Raw genomic sequence first — 20,470 nt, 5'->3', positions numbered from 1 at the left:
ATAATGATAAATCTCTTTGCCTAAATAATGGCATCATAATCCTTTAATTTCCTGTTAGGAATCTGGAGGCACAGAAAGGTCAAGGGATTTCTTTCAAGGTTGAACACTGAGTGAGAGTGAACTGTTTATTTTCTCTTCTATTCAATAAAGAGTTCAACTAACAGAGGAAGTTTCAGTTATTCTAGACTCTATCAGGGAAGCTGAGCCATTAATTTGGGTAAAGAATTCCAGGATCAGATATACTATAAAGGAAACAAAAGTCTATTTTCTTCTAAAATCCCCAAATGGATTGCCCTGTAACTTTCCACATTTTAGAACAGCCATGCAGAACAATCACCTAAGAGTCTGGGAGTAGACCTGGGCATATGTATTTTTAAACAAACTCCAAAGTGAAATTTAAGAACCACTAATTTTATGAAGGAGTCAGAAATTTTATTAGGTATCTATTGCTTCATAACAAATTACTCCAAAACTTAACATAATAATCATTTATTATCTCCTAATTTGCCTGCATGAGGAAACCATGTGTAGCTTAGTTAGACGTTTCTGGCTCAGTCTCCCACAAAACTGCAATAATTTCAAAGGTCAAGTGAAAGAGAATCTTTTTTTTCTTTTTTTTTCTTTTTAGGGCCACACCCATGGCATATGAAGGTTCCCAGGCTAGGGGTCTAATCGGAGCTACAGCTGCTGATGAACACCAATCGAACCCGAAACCTCGTAATTCCTAGTCGGATTGGTTTCCGCTGCCCCATGACGGAAACTCTGGGGGAGAATCTTCTTCCAGGTTCACTCATAGGGCTGTTAGCAGGATTCAGTTCCTTTTTTCCTTTTTTGGCCATACCCTCAGAATGCAGAAGTTCCAAGGCCAGGGAATAAACCTGTACCATACAGCCACCCAAGCCACAGCAATGACAACGCTGGATCCTTAACCTGCTGAGAACCAGGAACTCCAAGATTCAGTTTCTTATAGGCTGATGTAGAGGGCCCTTGTTCCTTGCTGGCTATTGGTCAGAGGCGTCCCTCAGTTTCTGGCCATTTGGGCCTCTTCATAGGGAATCTCACAGTGTGGAGGCTGGCTTCTCACAGAGTAAGTGGAGAGACCAAGAGAGAGCAAGCAAAATGGAAGCCACAATCTTTTTAAACCTAATCTTGGAAATGACATACCATCACTCTTGCTGTATTCTATCCATTAGAAGGTTGTCACTAGGTCCAGTCCACCCTCAAGGAGGGGATGTTACACCAGGCTGGGGTCTTTAGGGACCATCTTAGAGTCTAACACAGAGATGTAAACAAAGAATTAAAAAGCAAGTCAGGCATATGTGTCCCCTAAAGGAAGTTAGATTCAGTGACACCCCAGGAGCAACAAGTACACCTGATATCTAGATTTTGGTTTCTGAGTACCATTCCAAGACTCCTTGAAGAAGTGGCTGACTTTGATGCTGGGGCAAGAAGAATACAAGATCAGCCTGGAGCCTTTTGTACTTCAAGGAAAAAGGAGATGATCAAAAAGTAAAAAGGAGGAGTTCCTGCTGTGGTGCAACAGGATTGGTATGCTGGGTGCAGGTGCGCATCTTGTGTGCGCTGCGTTGCAGGTTTGATCCCCTGCCTAACACAGTGGGTTAGGGATTTGGCATTGCCTCAGCTGCAGGCTTAGGTTGTAACTGTGGCTCATTTCTGATTTCTGGCCCTGGGAAATCCATACGCTGCAGGGCAGTCCAAAAAAAAAAAAAAAAGGCAAAAAGGACACAGGAGCCATCCTAAAAGTTGCCTAAGCTGGAAAAATTTGATCAACAAAAATCATAATATTTAAAATAAAGCATAAAATAAATATACCTGAGTATTTATAAATAAATGATTTAATATAAATAAATAAGCAGGTGAGGGAGAGACAAATCATCCTTATAGAATTTGTATAGTTAGTCTACTCCAGGGGTTGAAGCTTTTAGTCTCCTATTCTCCTTTCTCGTGGACTGGATTTAGTGACTTTCTTCCAAAGAAGAGAATATGGAAAGGAGGGGGAATTCAACTTGATAGTGGGGAAACTAACAAACCCTAACATGGTGCAGGTGATCAGGGTTAACATCAGCTGACATAAGTGGTAACATACCCCTGAAATGACGTTATGAGACGAGCATCTCACCCATGTGGTACTTTACCTAAAATTTATAATCCCAGTCTCATCATGAGAAACACATCTGACAAATTCAAACTGAGGAACATTTTACAAAATACCTGACCAGACTCCTCAAGAGTGTCATGAGTTATAAATAAAGAATGAGAAACTCTTGACAGGGAGTTCCTCTTGTGGCACAGTGGAAACCTGACTGGTATCCATGAAGACGCACGTTCCATCCTTGGCCTCGCTCAGTGGGTCGGGGCCCTGGTGTTGCCATGAGCTGTGGTGTAGGTCACAGACATGGCTCAGACCTGGCATTGCTGTGGCTGTGATGTAGGCTGGCAGCTGTAGCTCCAATTCAACCCCTAGCCTGGGAACTTCCATATGCTGTGGGTTCAGCCCGAAAAAGAAAAAAAAAAAAAAAGAAACTCTTGATAGGCCAGAGGAGTCTAAGGAAACATGATGACTAAATGCAATGTGGCAATTTGGAGTCTGGAACAGAAAATTATGATTTTATAATCACATATATTTTTATTTTTATTTTGCTTTTTAGGGCTGCACTCATGGCATATGGAAGTCCCCAGGCCAGGGGTGGAATCAGAACTGTAGCTGCTAGCCTATGCCAACAGCAACATGGAGTTGGAGCTGCATCTGTGACCTACACCACAGCTCACATCAACGCTGAGGAACGGCAGGGATCAAACCCATACCCTCATGGATATTAGTTGGATTCATTTCCACTGCGCCACAACGGGAACTCCCTGTAATCTTATAATTTTAAAAGTGTGATGACTGGAAGATTTCCCCCAGATTAACTTTTGGCTCAGCACATTTCAAACTCTTCCTCCACCCATGTGCATCTAGTGCCAGGTGCCCTGGGACACATCCATTTATGAGATAGAATAGAGTGTAGTTAGAAGTTTTCCTGGAAGCCATTCCAACACCAGGAGAGTCAGAAATAACTTATCACGGAAGTGGCTCCAGTTCCATCTCAACTCTTTCCCTCACTCAGATCCCCCAAAAGCCCAGAGCCACTCCAGGGCACCTAGAAGGGAAGTGTGAAGGAAAGGAAACTGGCATGGAAAAAAGCCTTAGCCAATCCCTGTTGAGGACAGCTCTAAGACATATGAGTTGAAAACTACATATGATCATGTGCATCAGGTGCTGGGGCCCCTTTAAAGAGTTGAAAAGTACATATGATTATGTGTATTAGGTGCTGGGGCCCTTCCTTGGCTCTTGGAGAGAGCTGGTGCAAGTCAATGGCAGATGCTTCATTAGCTTCGCACTAAATCCATCCTAGAAAATCTCATAAGCAACAAGTGAACTTTGTTAGATATATCGTCATGCTCTGCCCCTACCCCTTTAGCTCAGATGCTTCTGCTGCTTCATCAGACCCCAGCCCAAGCATTCTCTTCTTCCAGATGCACTCCCTGAGAACCCGGGCAGGCTTAGGCGGGTCTCCCATCCCCCTCCATACCTCGGTTACAACTTTTGGTTATATAAATTAAGCTTGTTGTTAGCCCGTAGGCTCACTGAGGGCGTGGTTCAAAGCTTTTTAAAATCTTTGTATTGTCACAGTGGGCCCCTAACAAGCCATTGTTGAGTAAATGAATTAACGCTTTTGCTGAAGGGGGAAAGCCTCGCCAGGGAGAGACTTGGGCACCCGGATTAAAAACATCAGAGCTCTGTTGTCTGCCTATGACCTCTGGGATCAATTACAATGGGAGGGTAAGAGAAACAGCCAATCAGCAATAGGCTCTTGAAAAGCCAAACAGAAATAGGTTTCTCCGCTCTACGTATGAATCTTTTGTCAGTTCTACCCATATTACCATGCTTAATATATTGTTAGCTATAAGTGCAATGATCATATTTTCAAGAGAGAATGAATTGAACCCAGAGTGTCTTGGGATACTCAGCTACTGAAAATCATGTGTCCCAACGAATAAAACTAAACATGTTAGAACCGAAGACTTGGTAAAGTAAAATCCTAACCCTTCAGGCACTTTGTACAATCCGACAGTCCTACTTCCCCTAGACAAACACACCCGAGATTCGAAGTCCGCAAAGGCTGGGTGAGCACAAGTCGCTACACCGCGAGATGAAACAGCTCATTTATTAGCTTAACAAGGGCTTAAGATTCACATCTTCTTTCAAGGTAATACACACTTGGGGCTACATTCAGAATGTGGGTCTTTCTTGAGGTTGAAGTTTACAAAGCACTTGCCAAGGCAGAGAACTGAGGACAAAAATCAAGGTCCACGGGAAAGCCCACGCGCTAGCCGAGCCCAACGCGTGCGCACACTGCGAGAGGCTGTTCCAGGCTCGGGCAGCGGTCTTCTGGCCTTCCGCTTGCGGCTCCCGCCTCCAGGCCGGAGGGAGCCGTTGATTGGTGAGCCTCGCCCGGGCTCGGGGCGGAGATTGGGTGATTGGCAGCAACGCCCCGGGACGGCCAAGCTGGAAGGTGGAGTAGCTGAAGAAGGCGGCGGGCTGCCTCGCGCCGGAGGTAGAGTGAGGTAAAAACTCTGGGAAGCGGTTGGCTTGGGGTCGAGGAGGCGCCCCGGGGACGGCGGCGGGAACCTTTGGTGACACTCAGGGTAGGAGGTGAAGGAGCCGGGTTTGGGTTTTCGGGGAGGTCGGCGGGCTCCGCATTCCGGTGGGGTGTCCGCGCCGCGGCTGAAGGGAGGCGGAGATGTCCGGGGGCGGCCGTGCTGGCCGAGGGCCCTGCTGGGGCTGGAGCTTTGGCGGAGCGGAGCGAATTCGGCCGACTTGCCGGGCAAGGCTGGACTCACTCACCCGCCCGCCTATTCTCCCCATCGCTGCCCCCTTCCTCCCCCGGCCTTTTGTCGGTCTTCGGGAGCCGGCAGTTCGCGCGCCGGCAGTCAGGCAGCGGCCCAGGGAAGGGCCTTTGCGGCAGTTCCCTTGGGTGTTGCGCTTTCCCGGGGGGTCGGTGGCGTGACTCGGCGGGTGCTCCTCCCGACCGGGCCTCGGGGATTGGGAGGGAGGAGCATACCTGCTGGGCCGCCTGGGAGGCGTAACCAGCCTCAGCTGGCCGGCGTCCCTGTTTCACTTTTCGCCTCTTAGAACTTGCCACTTTGTCTTCCCGACCGGGATTTGCATTAAGCCCCAAAGGAAAACAAAAAACACCTCGACCTTTGGACATTTAACAGCACTTTTTATTATGGGAGTCTTCAGACTCTCCAGTGTCACGAGGATAGTAGGAGAGCTCCGTGCACCCATTACCCAATTTAAAATCAGTAACTGGCCAGGCTTGCTCCTTCCCCCGCCCCGATTATTTTGAAGTATATCTCAGACATATTTCATTTCTTGTACATATTTTCTCATGATCAGCAATTGTACTTCTTTTCCAGTCATTTGCTTTGTGGAGAGGTTGAGTAAAATAAGGCACTTTTGAACATGTAGATAGCGCTAATTTAGTTTGCGCTGCAAGACTGTGGGTAGTTCTCCGAAGGTAGAGTTTCATTACCTGAAAACAAAGGTGCCACATAATCTAGTTTTGTCTGTAGCTTTACTGCTTTTGAGTAGTAATAATAGTACTGATAATTAGCATTTACCGGGTTCTTGGTATGTATGGAACACTGAAATTATCACCTGTTCATTTAACTTTTACAACAGCTGTGTGAAGTGGGTATTGTCCCATTTTACAGATGAGGGGAAAATAGGCTGAGAGAGATTAAACAATTTGCCTGAGGTCACCCTCATGTAAGGGTTAGGGGGCAGGGATTTAGGATGCTCACCCGGGTCACTGCTAAGTCCTTGCTCTTTTAACAATAATTGTCCTAAAAATTGTAGAGTAAATGTAACTGCTTTGGAAAATTCTGTTGAGCTACAACTCTAATGGAAAAAAAACAACAACAACTGGGTATTAGTACAATAGTAAGGTAGATTTTGAAACAATAAAAAGTTAATACAGTTGAATTTAAAGTTAAGAGCAAAATACAGGTGTAGTTCAATACAGAATTTAAAATATTTTATATTATAGAATATGACCAGTTAAAGGGGAAAGGAAAAGGGAAAAAATACACATCAGTGAATAGCCTCTAAGTCTTTTGGCTATTTATACTGGATACTTTTTTGTTTACTTATTTTTTGGTTTTTTTTTTGCCGAACCTGCAGCATTTGGAAGTTCTCTGGCCAGGGATCAAACCTGAGCCGGAGCAGTGATAATAAATATCCTCGGGAGTTCCCGTCGTGGCCTCGGGAGTTCCCGTCGTGGCGCAGTGGTTAACGAATCCGACTAGGAACCATGAGGTTGCGGGTTCGGTCCCTGCCCTTGCTCAGTGGGTTAAGGATCCGGCGTTGCTGTGAGCTGTGGTGTAGGTTGCAGACGCGGCTCGGATCCCGCGTTGCTGTGGCTCTGGTGTAGGCCGGAGGCTACAGCTCCGATTCGACCCCTAGCCTGGGAACCTCCATATGCCGCGGGAGAGGCCCAAGAAATAGCAACAACAACAACAAAAGACAAAAAGACAAAAAAAAAATATCCTCAACCCACTGAGTCACCAGGGTACTCCAATACTGGATACTTTCTTTAATCTGTATCCTTCATCTTCTCAGTCTTACACTGTTTCTAAGGGAAGATCTTCATCCAAATAAGGAATAAGGATTAGAAAGAGACAACTGGGCTTATTTAGAGGATAATAGAGAAGACCTATTAAATTAGAGTTAGGATTCCTGCTGGAGGGGAATAATTCAGAAGTCTAGAAGTAAGGTTAGACTTACACATGAAGGAACTTGAATGCCAAGTTTAAGGAGTTTGAATTTGAGCAAAGAAGTGACGCAAACACAGCCATCTCATAGGGAGATAGCTGGCTCTGTCAAAAATGGCTTCACCTGAAATGTGAAGCGATAAGGAAAGTGATGTGGGTAACCAGTGAATTTTATAAGGAAGGGAATGGAGAATAAAAAAAGTCTGAAAAGGAGAGAGGAAGAGACACCATGGTACTTAGGGTCTGAAGTGCTGGTAAACTTCAGTTTCCACCCCCTTTGTTTTCTACTGTTCGGGCAGTCTTGCTGATGAGTAGTACTGTACCACTGCTTTGCAAAATGTTTACTGGTCAGCTATTCATCTGTTCTTTCATATGTTTATTATGTACTGTGATGCAAGTTACACAGTTAGGGAGTTCCTGTTGTGGCTCAGCGGGTTAAGAACCTGACTACTATCCATGGGGATATGGGTTCAATCCGTTGCCTCCATCAGTGGGTTAAGGATCCCGCGAGGCTGTGGATGTGTTGTAGGCCGGCAGCTGCAGTCCCGATTCGACTCTTAGCCTGGGAACTTCCATATGCCATGGGTGTGTCCCTAAAAGGAAAATTTTAAAAAAGAAAGAAAAATAAATTGCACAATTTAGATAAACAATGAAAAATGACAAACTGTTATCCCATCATGTAATGATACAGAGGTTCATAAAGAAGAAAAAGTAGAGAAGTCCATTACCAACCCTCAGACACAGCCAGTGTAAACTTTGGTATCTTTTCAAGTCTTTTCTTCTGGGTATATGTGTACATAAAATACCTATTTCACCACCATTTCTCTGCTCTTTTTTTTTTTTTTGGCTTTTTTCAGGGCCGCACCCGCGGCATATGGACGTTCCCAGGCTAGGGGTTGAATCGGAGCTGTAGCTGCCGGCCTACACCACAGTCACAGCAATGCCAGATCTGAGCTTTATCTGTGACCTACACCACAGCTCATGGCAACAGCTGAGCAAGGCCAGGGATCAAACCCAAAACCTCATGCTTCCTTGTCAGATTCGTTTCCACTGCATCACAACGGGAACTCCTCTCTGCTCTATTTTTTTAAAAAAGAGAATCACATATATATATATTTGTTATTTAGATTTTTATCACGAAATCTTTTCATGTGTGTAGCTTTTTTTTTTTTCTTTCTTTTTTGGCCGCCCCATGGCATGTGGAGTTCCCAGGCAGGGATCAAACCCAAAACTTCATGGACTAGCTGGGTTCATTACCACTGAGCCACAACAGGAACGGCTCTTTTTTTTTTTTTTTTTTGTAAAGGCCATAAACTTAGAGTGGGTATGTTGAATTTAACTATTTCTGTATTGATTGACATTAAGTTTGCCTCTGGATTGTCTCTTTCACAACTTATGCTTTAGAAATATCCTTACTAGCTTTTAAAAACCAAACATCTTTTCTTACAAAGGTATAATTTATTACATTTTTCCGCAAGGCAACTGTTTTTGTTTTTTTTTTTTTTTTGCCTTTTTAGGGCTGCACCTATGGCATATGGACATTCCCAGGCTGGGGGTGGAATCAGAGCTGTAGCTGCTGGCCTGCACCAGAGCCACAGCAATGCAGGATCTGAGCTGCATCTGCAACCTACACCAAAGCTCACAGCAACGCCAGATCCTTAACCCACTGAGCGAGGCCAGGGATCGAACCTGAAACCTCATGGTTCCTAATTGGATTCGTTAACTGCTGAGCCACGACGGGAACTCCACACAAGGCAACTTTTTATACAAATAATATGCAGGGACAGTAATTATTACACAGCTTATCAAAATCACCGTTATAGTGAGTTTTCATCAATATGCTTGTCTGAAGGAACCACTTTTAGTTAGTGAAAAATGTTCATTTCCAAGTAATGTGTTTGTTGCTACCATTGTCCAGGACCACTTAAAATATTTGAGCAGTCTTTTCAGAAGATTGTTTTAAGGGAGTTCCCTAGTGTCCTAAGTGGGTAAGGATCCAACATAGTCACTGTTTTGGCCTGGGTCGCTGCTGTGGCTTGAGTTCCATCCTGGCTGAAGAATTTGTGTATGCTGCTGGCGCAGCCAAAAAAAAGATATGGTTTTAAAACTGATGCCAGAATACTTAATTCATTTGCATGGGAATGCATAAAATAATGCTTTAAGAAGAAAATTCCTGAGTTTCTGCCATGGCTTAGTGGATTAAGACTCCTACTGCACCAGTTTGGCTTGATGTGGGGGTTTGGGTTTGATCCCTGGGCTGGCACAGTGAATTTAAAGGATCTGGTGTTGCTACAGCTGTAGCATAGGTCACAGCTGTGGCTCGGATTCTGTCCTTGGCCCAAGAACTTCTGTATGCCTTGGTAGCAGACATAAAATTAAAAAAAAAAAAGAAAGGAAAATTCCTATTTAAATCACAGTAGGGTTATATTTCAGAGATCCTCTCATGAAAATGGCATGTATTTAGCGCAAATAGAAATGTAAAGCTAGGAGTCATGGCTCAGCAGAAACGAATCTGACTAGCATCCCTGAGGGCACAGGTTTGATCCCTGGCCTTGCTCAGTGGGTTAAGGATCCGGTGTTGCTGAGAGTTTTGTGGTGTAGTTCGGAGACGTTGCTTGGATCTTGTGATGTAGGCTGGCAGCTACAGCTCTAATTGGACCACTAGCCTGGGAACCTCCATATGCTTCGGGTGTGGCCCTAAAAAGATGGGGAAAAAAAAAAAAAGGCACAGGAGAGGAGACTGAAGGACTCAGTGTGGTCAAAGAAGTGTCTGAGTGGAAGCTCTAAGGTGAGATACTTGTTTTTTTTTTTTTTTAATTTGTAGATTTTGCTTTTTTTTTTGGTCTTTCTGCCTTTTCTAGGGCCACTCTCATGGCATATGGAGGTTCCCAGGCTAGGGGTCTAATCAGAGCTGTAGCCACTGGCCTACGCCACAGCCACAGCAACATGGGATCCAAGCCACATCTGTGACCTACACCACAGCTCATGGCAAGGCTGGATCCTTAACCCACTGAGCAAGGCCAAGGGTTGAACCTGCAAGCTCATGGTTCCTAGTCAGATTCGTTAGCCACTGTGCCGCGACTGGAACTCCTGTGGATTTTGCTTTTAAATGAAAGGTAAAATATGCTTTGTAGCATTGTCTAAACAGTACAAACCATTTTCTTCCTGTATCATATACATGCTCTCAAGTCATTAATAGACTATAACTTACTTTTTTTCTTCTTTTTAGGGCCGTATTTGCATATGGAAGTTCCCGGGCTAGGAGTCACATTGGAGCTGCAGCTGCTGGCCTGTGCCACAGTCACAGCAACGCAGAATCTGAACCGCATCTGCGACTTACACCACAGGTCACGGCAACACCAGATCCTCAACCCACTGGGTGAGGCCAGGGGTGGAACCTGCATCCTCATGGATACTAGTCGGGTTCGTAACCTGCTGAGCTACAGTGGAAACTCCATAACTCACTTGTATTAGGTTCGTAATGTTTTGTAATATGGGTTTACTGTAATTAACAGTGTTTTCCCCCCACCGCCACACCTGAGGCATGTGAATTTCCCAGGGCCAGGGATCAAACCCTCACCACAGCAGCAACTCAGGCTGCTACGGTGACAATGCCAGGTCCTTAATCCTGCTGTGCCACAAAAAAACTTCCTAATTAACAGTTTTATGGATGAACATTTAATTTTTTATTTTTTTTGCTTCTTAGGGCCACACTTGGGGCACATGGAGGTTCCCAGGCTAGAGGTCAAATCAGAGCTACAGCTGCTGGCCTACACCAGAGCCATAGCAATGCCAGATCTGAGCCATGTCTGTGACCTACACCACAGCTCCCAGCAAAGCCAGATCCTTAACCCACTGAGCAAAGCCAGGGATTGAACCCGAAACCTCATCGTTCCTAATTGTATTCTTTTCTACTGCGCTGTGACGGGAACTCCTGATGAACATTTTAAGTTGATCCCAGTTATGTGAGTAGAAAAAGCACTGCAGAAAATATCCTTATGCATGTGTCTTTATGTATAATGCTTTTATTTCTGCAAGAGAAATTTCTGAAGGTTACATTACTTGGTCAAAGGCTATATGTATTTAAAAATTTTTTTTCGAAACAAAAGTTACATTAAAAGTATTGTGGAGTTCCTGCTGTGGTGCAACATGATCTGTGGTGTCTGTGGTACAAGGATGCAGGTTCAATCCCCAGCCAGTGGGACTAAAGGATCTCATGTTGCCATAGCTGCAGCCTAGGTCTCAACTGTGGCTTGGATCTGATCTCTGGCCCAGGAATTCCATATTCCTTGGGGTGGCCAAAAAGAAAAAATACATTTAAAAAAAGGAAAAGTATGTAAATGTACATCTATCTTGATAAGCTTTCACAAAGTAAGCACATCTAAGCATCTGTCTATGTCAAGAAATAGAACTCTATGAAGTTCCCTTGTGACCCAGAGAGTTATAATCCAGTTATGCCCCTGCTATGGCTCTGGTTACAGCTGTGGCGAGGGTTTGATCCCTGGCCTGGAAACTTCCACATTTTAGGTGCAACCTTTTACCCCCCCCAAAAAACAAAACCAAGAAATAGAATATTACCAACGCCCTCAAAATCCTTCTCAGGCCTCCTTCCAGTTCCTACCTTTGTCTCTAACATTTAAAAAAACCTTAAAAAAAAGAAAAGCCTACTAATCTGTTATTAGCTTAGTTTTTAGCCATTAGTTTTATCTGTTTTAGATCTTTATGTAAATGGCCTCAAACAGTGCTCCATTGTTGCATCATCTCTGTGACTGTTATCACCTGGCACTGGCAAGCATACATGTTCAGTGATGTACCATTGCTAATGAGGCCCAAATACTGGTTCCATTTAGAGAAGGGCTTGGAGTAGAGAAGAAGACTCAGCTGAAGTCATAGCTGGGTGATGGGGACTGAGTTAAGTGTTCTTAAGTCAACAGTAATGAGGGGCAGAGTGTGGTAAAGCAGAGCTTCCAAGGGAGTTTTTTTGGTTGTTGTTATTTTTAATTAAGGAAGTATAATCTACATATAGCAAAATTCACTCTTTATGATGAGCATTTTTTTGATGAACACAGTCTTGTAACCATCACCACAATCAAGATACAGACTGCTTCTATTTGCCCCAAACTTACCTTGTGCTCCCTTGAAGTTATTAGTAACCTTTTCTTCACTGCCAGCCCCTGGTGACCACTGATCTGTTTTGTGTCCCTTTAGTTTTACCTTTGAGGGAGGCTTTTTAAAAGAGCTTAGAGAAGTAATTGATTGGAAACAGCCTTGATATAAAATGGGCAAGAATAAACAAGCACAGGACCCTTTGAGGTGGCTTTGAAGCAGCATTCCAAAGGGAGAGCTGAATTTTCCTTAAGTGAGGGAGAGGGTGCTTACCTTCAAACAGGGTTCCTGCGAGCACTGGGGATGTTTTGGAGGAAAGCTTAGCCTTAGAAGAACACCAACTATGTGACCTTGATTCTTTTTTCTTTTTTTTTTTTGGTCTTTTCAGGGCTGCACCCGAGGCATATGGAAGTTCCCAGGCTAGGGGTCTAATTGGAGCTGTAAGCCGCCAGCCTACACCACAGCCACAGCAATGTAGGATCTGAGCTGCATCTGTGACCTACACCACAGCTCAGGGCAACACCAGATCCTTAACCCACTGAACTAGGCCAGGGATCAAACCTGCAGCCTCATGGTTCCTAGTCGGATTCATTTCTACTGTGCCACGATGGGAACTCCTCTTTTTTCAATTTAACAAAGACTATTTCCTGCCTTGAAATTTCCTTTTTTGTGTGTGTGACAACATCTCTCTCATTTTTCTGTTGCCTTTTTGATCATTTTTCCCCAGTCCCTTTTGTTTTCTCTGTTTAATCCTCAAGTATTTCCTGAGGTTTCTATCCTGGCTTCATTTCTTATCTGTATGAGTTAGCCCATTTACTCTTAGGTTTCATCTCCTTTTTCTTTCTTTCTTTCTTTCTTTCTTTTTTTTTTTTTAAATGTGCACCCATGACATGTGTTAAGTTCCCGGGCCAGGGATTGAACCGGAGCCACAGCAGTAATAACACTGGGTCCTTAACCCACTGAGCTACCAGGGAACTCCTCATCTCCTTTCTCTCAGCCATTGCTTCCTAATTTTTATTTATAGCACAGACTCTGCCTAGCAAGAATAGTTTTTAAATAGTTTTAAAAAAATTATCCACTTAAAAAATGAGCAAAGACATTTAAGAAGGTATCAAAATGTTTTGCTCCCCAAAACATGTGAAGAACCCACTAAAATTGCTGAAATTAAAAAGGCCAACAGTACTAAATATTGACCATTGACAATACCAAGGATTGTATAGAGCAACTGGAGCTCTCATTTACTTGCTTGTGGGAATGTAACTGGTATAACAACTTTAGAAAAGTGTTAGTTTCTATTAAAAATATAGCTATATGTCTATATGTATCTTATGATCTAGCCCTTTTACTCCTGGGTATATACTCAAAAGAAATTAGTTCTTCTGTGTACCTGCTATGTTATGTGCATGAATTGTTTTAGCAACTTTGTAGTGGCTAAAAAATGGAAACAACCCAATATTCCTGAACAGTAAGTTGGTATAATTATAGTACTGCGATGAATTACTACACAGCAGTGAAAAAGAATTGGTTCACAAAAGATGTGAATAAATTTCTCAGTGTTGAGTGAAAGAAGTCAGACGCAAAAGAGTACATACAGCATGCGGAAGTGATAGGCTGGAAAGGTTAGAATAGTGCTTAGGTAGGTGAGGCGTGTGTGTGGACTGGATAGAGACCCAGGGGAGCTTTTGGGGTTTTGGAAATGTTTTATGTCTTGATCTAGATGGAGGTTACAAGGCATATGTACTTTTCTAAAAACTGAGATACAGGAGTTCTGTTGTGGCACAACGGAAACCAATCCGATTAGGAACCATGAGGTTTCAGGTTCCATCCCTGGCCTTGCTCAGTGGGTTAAGGATCTGGCGTCTGTGAGCTGTGGTGTAGGTTGCGGACGTACCTCAGATCTGATGTTGCTGTGGCATAGGTGGGCAGCTGTAGCTCTAATTGGACCCCTAGCCTGGGAACTTCCATATGCCGTGAATGTGGCCCTGAAAAGCACACATCCCCCCCCCCAAAAAAAAACCCTGAGATATAAGTTACACAGAAAAGTACACTAATTTCGAGTTCGTGTCATGGCACAGCGAAAATGATTCTGACTAGGAACCATGAGGTTGAGGGTTTGATCCCTGGTCTCACTCAGTGGGTTAAGGATCTGGTGTTGCTGTGAGCTGTGGTGTAGGTGTCAGACACAGCTTGGATCTGGTGTTGCTGTGGCTCTGGTGTAGGCCAGTAGCTGTAGCTCTGATTGGACCCCTAGCCTGGGACCCTCCATATGACGCGGGTGCACCCCTAGAAAGGACAAAAGACAAAAAAAAAAAAAAGACACAAATTCTAAGTGTATCCAGCTTGATGAATTTATATGTATATAAAATATATACATATAAATTATATTTATAAAATAGACAAACACATATTTACATATAATTATAAATTATATAATAGAAATTGTGTTTATAAATTAAATGTAAATATATGAAAAATAAATATAAATTTATATATATAAATTCATCAACCTGGACACTTAAAATTTGTGTATGTTTCTGTGTAAGTTATTTCTTAGTTTTTTCTTTCTTTCTTTTTTTTTTTTTTTTTTTGATCTTTTTGTCTTTTCTAGGTCCGCACCCATGGCATATGGAGATTCCCAGGCTAGGGGTCCGATGGGAGCTGTAGCCGCCAGCCTACATCACAGCCACAGCAACGCCAGATCCAAGCCTTGTCTGGCACCTACACCGCAGCTCACAGCAATGCCGAATCCTTAACCCATTGAGCAAGACCAGGGATTGAACCCGTAACTTCATGGTTCCTAGTTGGACTTGTTAACCACTGAGCCATAATGGGAACTCCTATATCTCAGTTTTTAAAAAAGTAATAGCTTTTTAAATCGTACATAAACCATCCTTTTTCTCGGACCATTTTTTTTGGTCAGTCATTTCTAGCTTATTTTTGACCCTTTGCATTTTTATTCCCATTAACAGGGTATTCATTCTTATAGGCAATTATAAGAATTAACATTAAAATACTTCAGTCTCACCAAAGTTCTAGTCATTACCATTCTTAGTTATCAATAATTGTATGTTCCTCTCAGTGCTTAGAATTCTTTCATTATATACTTTAATCTGTCATTAGGGCTGAGCTCTTTCTAGTTCATGTTTCACCCAGTGTCTGGCATAATTGTGGCACCTTTATTCCCCCATCCCTCCCCCCCAATTCTTTGTAATTGTTCCTCAAGTTCTTTTCAAACTATAGTTCACAGACTTTATTTTTGGTCCACAATGGGATAAGCTTACATCGTAATGTAAATCAAATGTATCAGTAAGTACACTGCCTTTTCAATTATAGTCTGTCTGGTGCAAACTCTTGATCACGTGGGAGAGCAACACTTGCAGGAAAATGCCACATAAGTTAACAGTTCTATCAAATATACAGTATCTTGATGAGGAGAGGAGGAGTGCGAGGGACAGGGATTATAGTGCCAGTGAGTGTGAAAGGACTTTGTCATTGTTTTTGATTTTCTGGCATCTGAATTCCTGCTTTGTACTTGAATTCCTTTGTGATTTTGGTGGCAGACAGAATCTGCTTGTAACTATAGCCAGGTAGATTCAGACAAGCAAATGACACCAGTATGGACAGCGACTCAGGAACCAGTGAGACAGAAAAGTGGTAACTGGTAGGGGTGGCAGTAGCAGTGGCAGTAGTGTCTCCCAAGACCAATCCTACAATTTTGGATATCTTTCCTGGCCGTGTAGCCTGAAAGTCAGGCTCTCCTAAGATTCCATCACTATATTGTCTACTGAAGTCGGCCATAGTAGGTTTTTGTTGCTTCCAACTTAACACCCTGACTGGAAAAGAAATACTTAAAAGAATTTTACTGTTTATTTAAAGCTGATCACAAGCAAGGTTTTTTTTAAGTAAATTTACGTTCTCAAAGATTTAAGATGTTGTAAACTAGACTTTGTGAGGCATGTAGTAGACAGTAAAGATTCTAAATAATAGTAATTTCACTTCAGTATTTGCATTTTAAAATTTCAGTGTGCTTTATGGACCATGTGCTGCTATGTATGCCCGAAGTACTTGAAATGCAAATTTGGAGAGACTTTGCCGTCTAAATGCTTGGCTGGATTAAACGCCTAATTAGGATGGTTTTTCAACAGGTTGGAAACATGCAGTCGGTGAGTGCTCAAAATTCATTTTTGAAATCCAGGCAGTAAGAATTTTTTCTGAAAAATTGAAATGAATCTTATGTATGGCCAACATTTTGAATTCAATGTGTTTATGTACTACTTAATTTGCTTACTATTTAAATCATGGAAGTGAATCTTTACCCAGCACCCGAAATAAGGGAGTAACTTGACCAGTGTTCATGTGACTGTTAAAAAGCAATAGTATGTTATTAGTCAGGAAAAGGCTTAAGTACATATAGAAATCATTGAATAAAATGTGTTTGACTAATGCTTGACAACTCTGAATGTTGTAGAACTGTTAAACTACATTATGATAGCATTCAGCATTATGACACAGCTGTTTAAAGTAAAAGGTAAGTCGTGTCTCCTAAAACATAACAACTATAGATACCAAGAAAAAAATTAGTGTAATATGGTTATTCTGTGCCAAAGATGTTCTGATCTTGATGTCTTAGAAAGTATTTTCTGGAGTTCCTGTCCCGTGGCGCAGTGGTTAACGAACCCGACTAGGAACCATGAGGTTGCGGGTTCGGTCCCTGCCCTTGCTCAGTGGGTTAAGGATCCGGCGTTGCCGTGAGCTGTGGTGTAGGTTGCAGACGCGGCTCGGATCCCGCGTTGCTGTGGCTCTGGTGTAGGCCGGTGGCTACAGCTCCGATTCAACCCCTAGCCTGGGAACCTCCATATGCCGCGGGAGCGGCCCAAGAAATAGCAACAACAATAACAAAAAAGACAAAAGACAAAAAAAAAAAAGAAAAAAAGAAAGTATTTTCTGGGAGTTCCCGTCGTGGCCCAGTGGAAATGAATCCGACTAAGGAACCATGAGGTTGCGGTTCGATCCCTGGCTTCGCTCAGTGGGTTAAGGATCCGGCGTTACCATGAGCTGTGGTGTAAATTGCAGATGCAGCTTGGATCTGGTGTTGCTGTGGCTCTGGCATAGGCTGGTGGCTAAATGCTTGTAGCTGTAGGCAGCGACAGTTCCGATTAGACCCCTAGCCTGGGAACCTCCGCATGCTGTGAGTGCAGCCCTAAAAAGACAAAAGACAAAAAAAAAAGTATTTTCTACTGATAAAAGATCCAGTATAAAGTTAGAACAATAGTTGGGCCAAGCATATTTTGTGAAATACGTATTTTATATTTTCAAATTCACTGTTATTGGTGACGTGGAAGTAAGTTGTATTCATTACAGATATGGGCAGGTTATGTAATTTGAATATGAGTATGCTTTTTAATGTACTACTTTTACTTTTTTGGTTTTTATTTTGTGTCTCTTCTTATCTTGCTAAGAGAAGGTTAAACTTTTAATTCCTCCAACCCCTCAAAGTTATCTCTTTTCTTTGGTGATAAAAAGCAAAGAGGAAGGATTTGGGGAGTTCTCTTGTGGTACAGCAGGTGAAGGATCCAGTGTTGTCACTGCTGTGGTGTGGGTTTGAATCCTGACCTGGGAATTTGCACATGCTATGGGTGTGGCCAAAAAAAAAGTGGGCAAAGAATCAAAATTAAATTACCCTTTTTTTAATAGTTGGATAATTTTGAGATTATTATCTTGAGGCTAAGCAATAGGAAAATGGTTTGTAAAGTTAATATTTTCATCTTTTTCAGTTAACAATCGTTCCATGTTTTGAAATTCACTTAATGCCACTATCCCACCTTTCGTATTTGTTATCTAGCACCATTTGGGTGCATAGGGTAGGTTAACATTTCAGTCCTGACAGCAGAAGAATTTTTTTTCCTTTCAGAAAGACAGGAAGCTTTTTTACTGCTTTATGATTCCTAAAAAGTGAAGCTATACAATTAATGATTCCTATGTATTTGCAATTTTAGTAAGTAGTATGGTTTATTGGAAAGATTATAGGTCTTGGAATCAAATGAACCTGTCAGAAATTTATTTCTGTTAGTTAACTTCATCTACAATGACAGATGAGAACTACTACTCCAGAGCGAGCCTGTGGATTCAATGGCAGTGTATGTAAAATACCTAGCACAGTGGCTTGTAGGTAGTGTAGGTACTTTTTTTTTCTTTGTGTCTTTTTAGGACCACACCTGTGGCATATGGAAATTCATAGGCTTGGGGTCGAATCTGAGCTGAAGCTGCTGGCCTACGCCACAGCCATAGCAACACAGGATCCAAGCCATGTCTGCAACCTACACCACAGCTCATAGCAATCCTTTAACCCACTGATCGAGGCCAGGGATCGAACTGTTGTACTCACAGATACTAGTTGGGTTTGTTACTGCGAGCCCCAATGGGAACTCAGTGTAAGTACATTTAGCGATGGTTATTTTCCTATGATTTTGCTCTGTCATCCGCATACCCCCGCCTCAAGTCAGGGGATTGTGACCAGTGCTGATTGAGGCCAAAGTGCAGAATTTTGTTCCAGGAACAAATAACATACTTTATTTAGCTTAGTTTACTTAGCTTCATTTTGAGCTGTAAAACAGGTGCTTTTCATCAAAGAATGAATTTGGTAAGAGAGCATTAACTTGATCTCAGTATTGTAATCACAAGTGAGGGCCCTTTCTACTCTTAGCAGATGGCAAGATTTTTTTTTTCTTTTTCTTTTTAGTGCTGTACTTGAGGCATATGGAGGTTCCCAGGCCAGGGGCCAAATCAGAGCTACAGCTGCCAACCTACACCACAGCCATAGCAACACAGGATCCGAGCCTCATCTGCGACGTACACCACAAGTCATGGCCATGCCGGATCCTTAACCCACTCAGCAAGGCCAGGGACTGAACCCGCCACCTCATGGTTCCTAGTCGGATTTCCACTGCACCACAACAGGAACTCCAAGATCATTTTTTTATATAACATAATCATAAATTTATAAAAATAAATTTTCTCCTAACATAAAGCAATGTGACCCTTTGGAGTTAATTTCTGTCTTAGTTTCCAGGATCTCTTAGCCTGCTGCCTAAGAGTAATTTGAAAGTTAAAAAAAAACAAAAACAAAAACACGAAAAAAACAAAACAAAAAAACCTGTTTAGTTCCATCTTGCAGTGATAAATGCGTATTTCTCACTGGTTTGATATATAAATGAACTTGATACTGTGTTCAAATGTATTCAAGAGTGGAAACTGTCTTCATTCTTTACGTATTTTACCTGTTTAAAAAAAAAAAACGGCAAGCTTTGAGATCAGGGTTTTGTTTTTGCCATTAGGACAACCGGTGATGATTAGCTCTTTGTATTTTACTGTACATATCAGCACCACCATAACTGTCACCGATTGGCTTAGTATACCCAGCTCTTTTACATATTATTGTGTAAAACTTAAAAAAAAAACACTTAAAAAAATATATATATAGATCAGGAACCCGAGGTTCAGAGTATTTAACTGGTTTGTCCAGAGTTACCTGTCTAATAAGTGGCAGAGCTGTAATATGGACTGAATTCTGATTCTAAAATCTTTCCTATTTTTTTTTTTTTTTTGGCGGCACCCGTGGTGTGTCGAAATTCCTGGGCTGGGGGTCGAACCCATGTCTTAGCAGTGACCCTAGCTGCTGTGGTGATACCAGATCCTTAATCTGCTGAGCCACAAGAGAGAACTCCCCAAATCCTTCCTCTTTTTAGTGTACTTTGGTGCCTCTTATAGTACAAGGGAAGGAAGACAATATTTATTAAAGATTATATAAAAATACTTTAACTCATTTAATGCTCATAGGCTCATGGGGTAGATAGTGTTCTCATTTTATGGGTGAGGAAAAGGAAACAGGGATCAATAATTTGCCAACTTCATACAGACAATAAATGGTAGAGCCTGCTTTTAAAGCCAGGCCCATATGGTTGTAAAGCCAAGGCCTCTATGTTTCCTCCTCAATGCCTTCCATTTTGCCTCAGCATTTATTTGAATTTATATACAGTTGACCCTTGAACAGTGCGTTTCAGCTGCTTATGTCCACTTACATGCAGATTTTTTTTCAATAGTAAATACCACAGTACTACATGGTGCATGGTTGATTGACTCAGCAGGTGTGAAACCGTAGAGGTGGTTATATGTGGATTTTTGTCAGGAAAGTAGGGGCAGTCTTTGGTGCCCCTAACCCCAGCATTGTTAAATGGTCAGCTCTATTCACATTTGTCCCAGTTTTCTCCTTAGGTATCTATTATTACTATATTCATGCCCTTAAGTGAAAAGTTATAGCAAATAGCTAATTTGTATTAGTAATGTATTTCTAGTAATACTCAAGAATTGTACCCTTGTTTACCTCTTGTGCTTTGAAGAAAGAACATGAATGTGGCCAGAAGTTTAGGAAGGAAGAGAATTGAGGGAAGAGCTGTCTTCAGTTGGGGATTTCAAAATTGTTAGAGAATTTCATCTTCCTACGCCTCTCTCCCCAACACATACTTTT

General features: G+C 42.3%; 1 protein-coding gene across 2 annotated transcripts in view; it reads left to right on the top strand.

Moving 5' to 3' along the window:
* Nucleotides 1-4,543: 4,543 nt before the first annotated feature.
* MTFR1 (mitochondrial fission regulator 1) overlaps nt 4,544-20,470 on the top strand; it is a 66,619-nt gene continuing 50,692 nt past the window's right edge. Inside the window, exons 1-2 of one of the 2 annotated variants that reach the window (XM_047783842.1) lie at nt 4,544-4,629; nt 15,970-16,109. In XM_047783842.1, the coding sequence (XP_047639798.1) occupies nt 16,047-16,109 (63 nt within the window). In that variant the 5' untranslated portion in view covers nt 4,544-4,629; nt 15,970-16,046. Of the gene's footprint in view, nt 4,711-15,969; nt 16,110-20,470 lie in introns of both variants that reach the window. The other variant, XM_047783843.1, reaches the window with a different exon arrangement.

This window comes from Phacochoerus africanus, chromosome 6 (assembly GCF_016906955.1).
Source record: "Phacochoerus africanus isolate WHEZ1 chromosome 6, ROS_Pafr_v1, whole genome shotgun sequence".
Lineage (NCBI taxonomy): Eukaryota > Metazoa > Chordata > Mammalia > Artiodactyla > Suidae > Phacochoerus > Phacochoerus africanus.
Note: the sequence above shows the minus strand (reverse complement) of the source record. Positions and strands in the feature narration are given on the sequence as shown.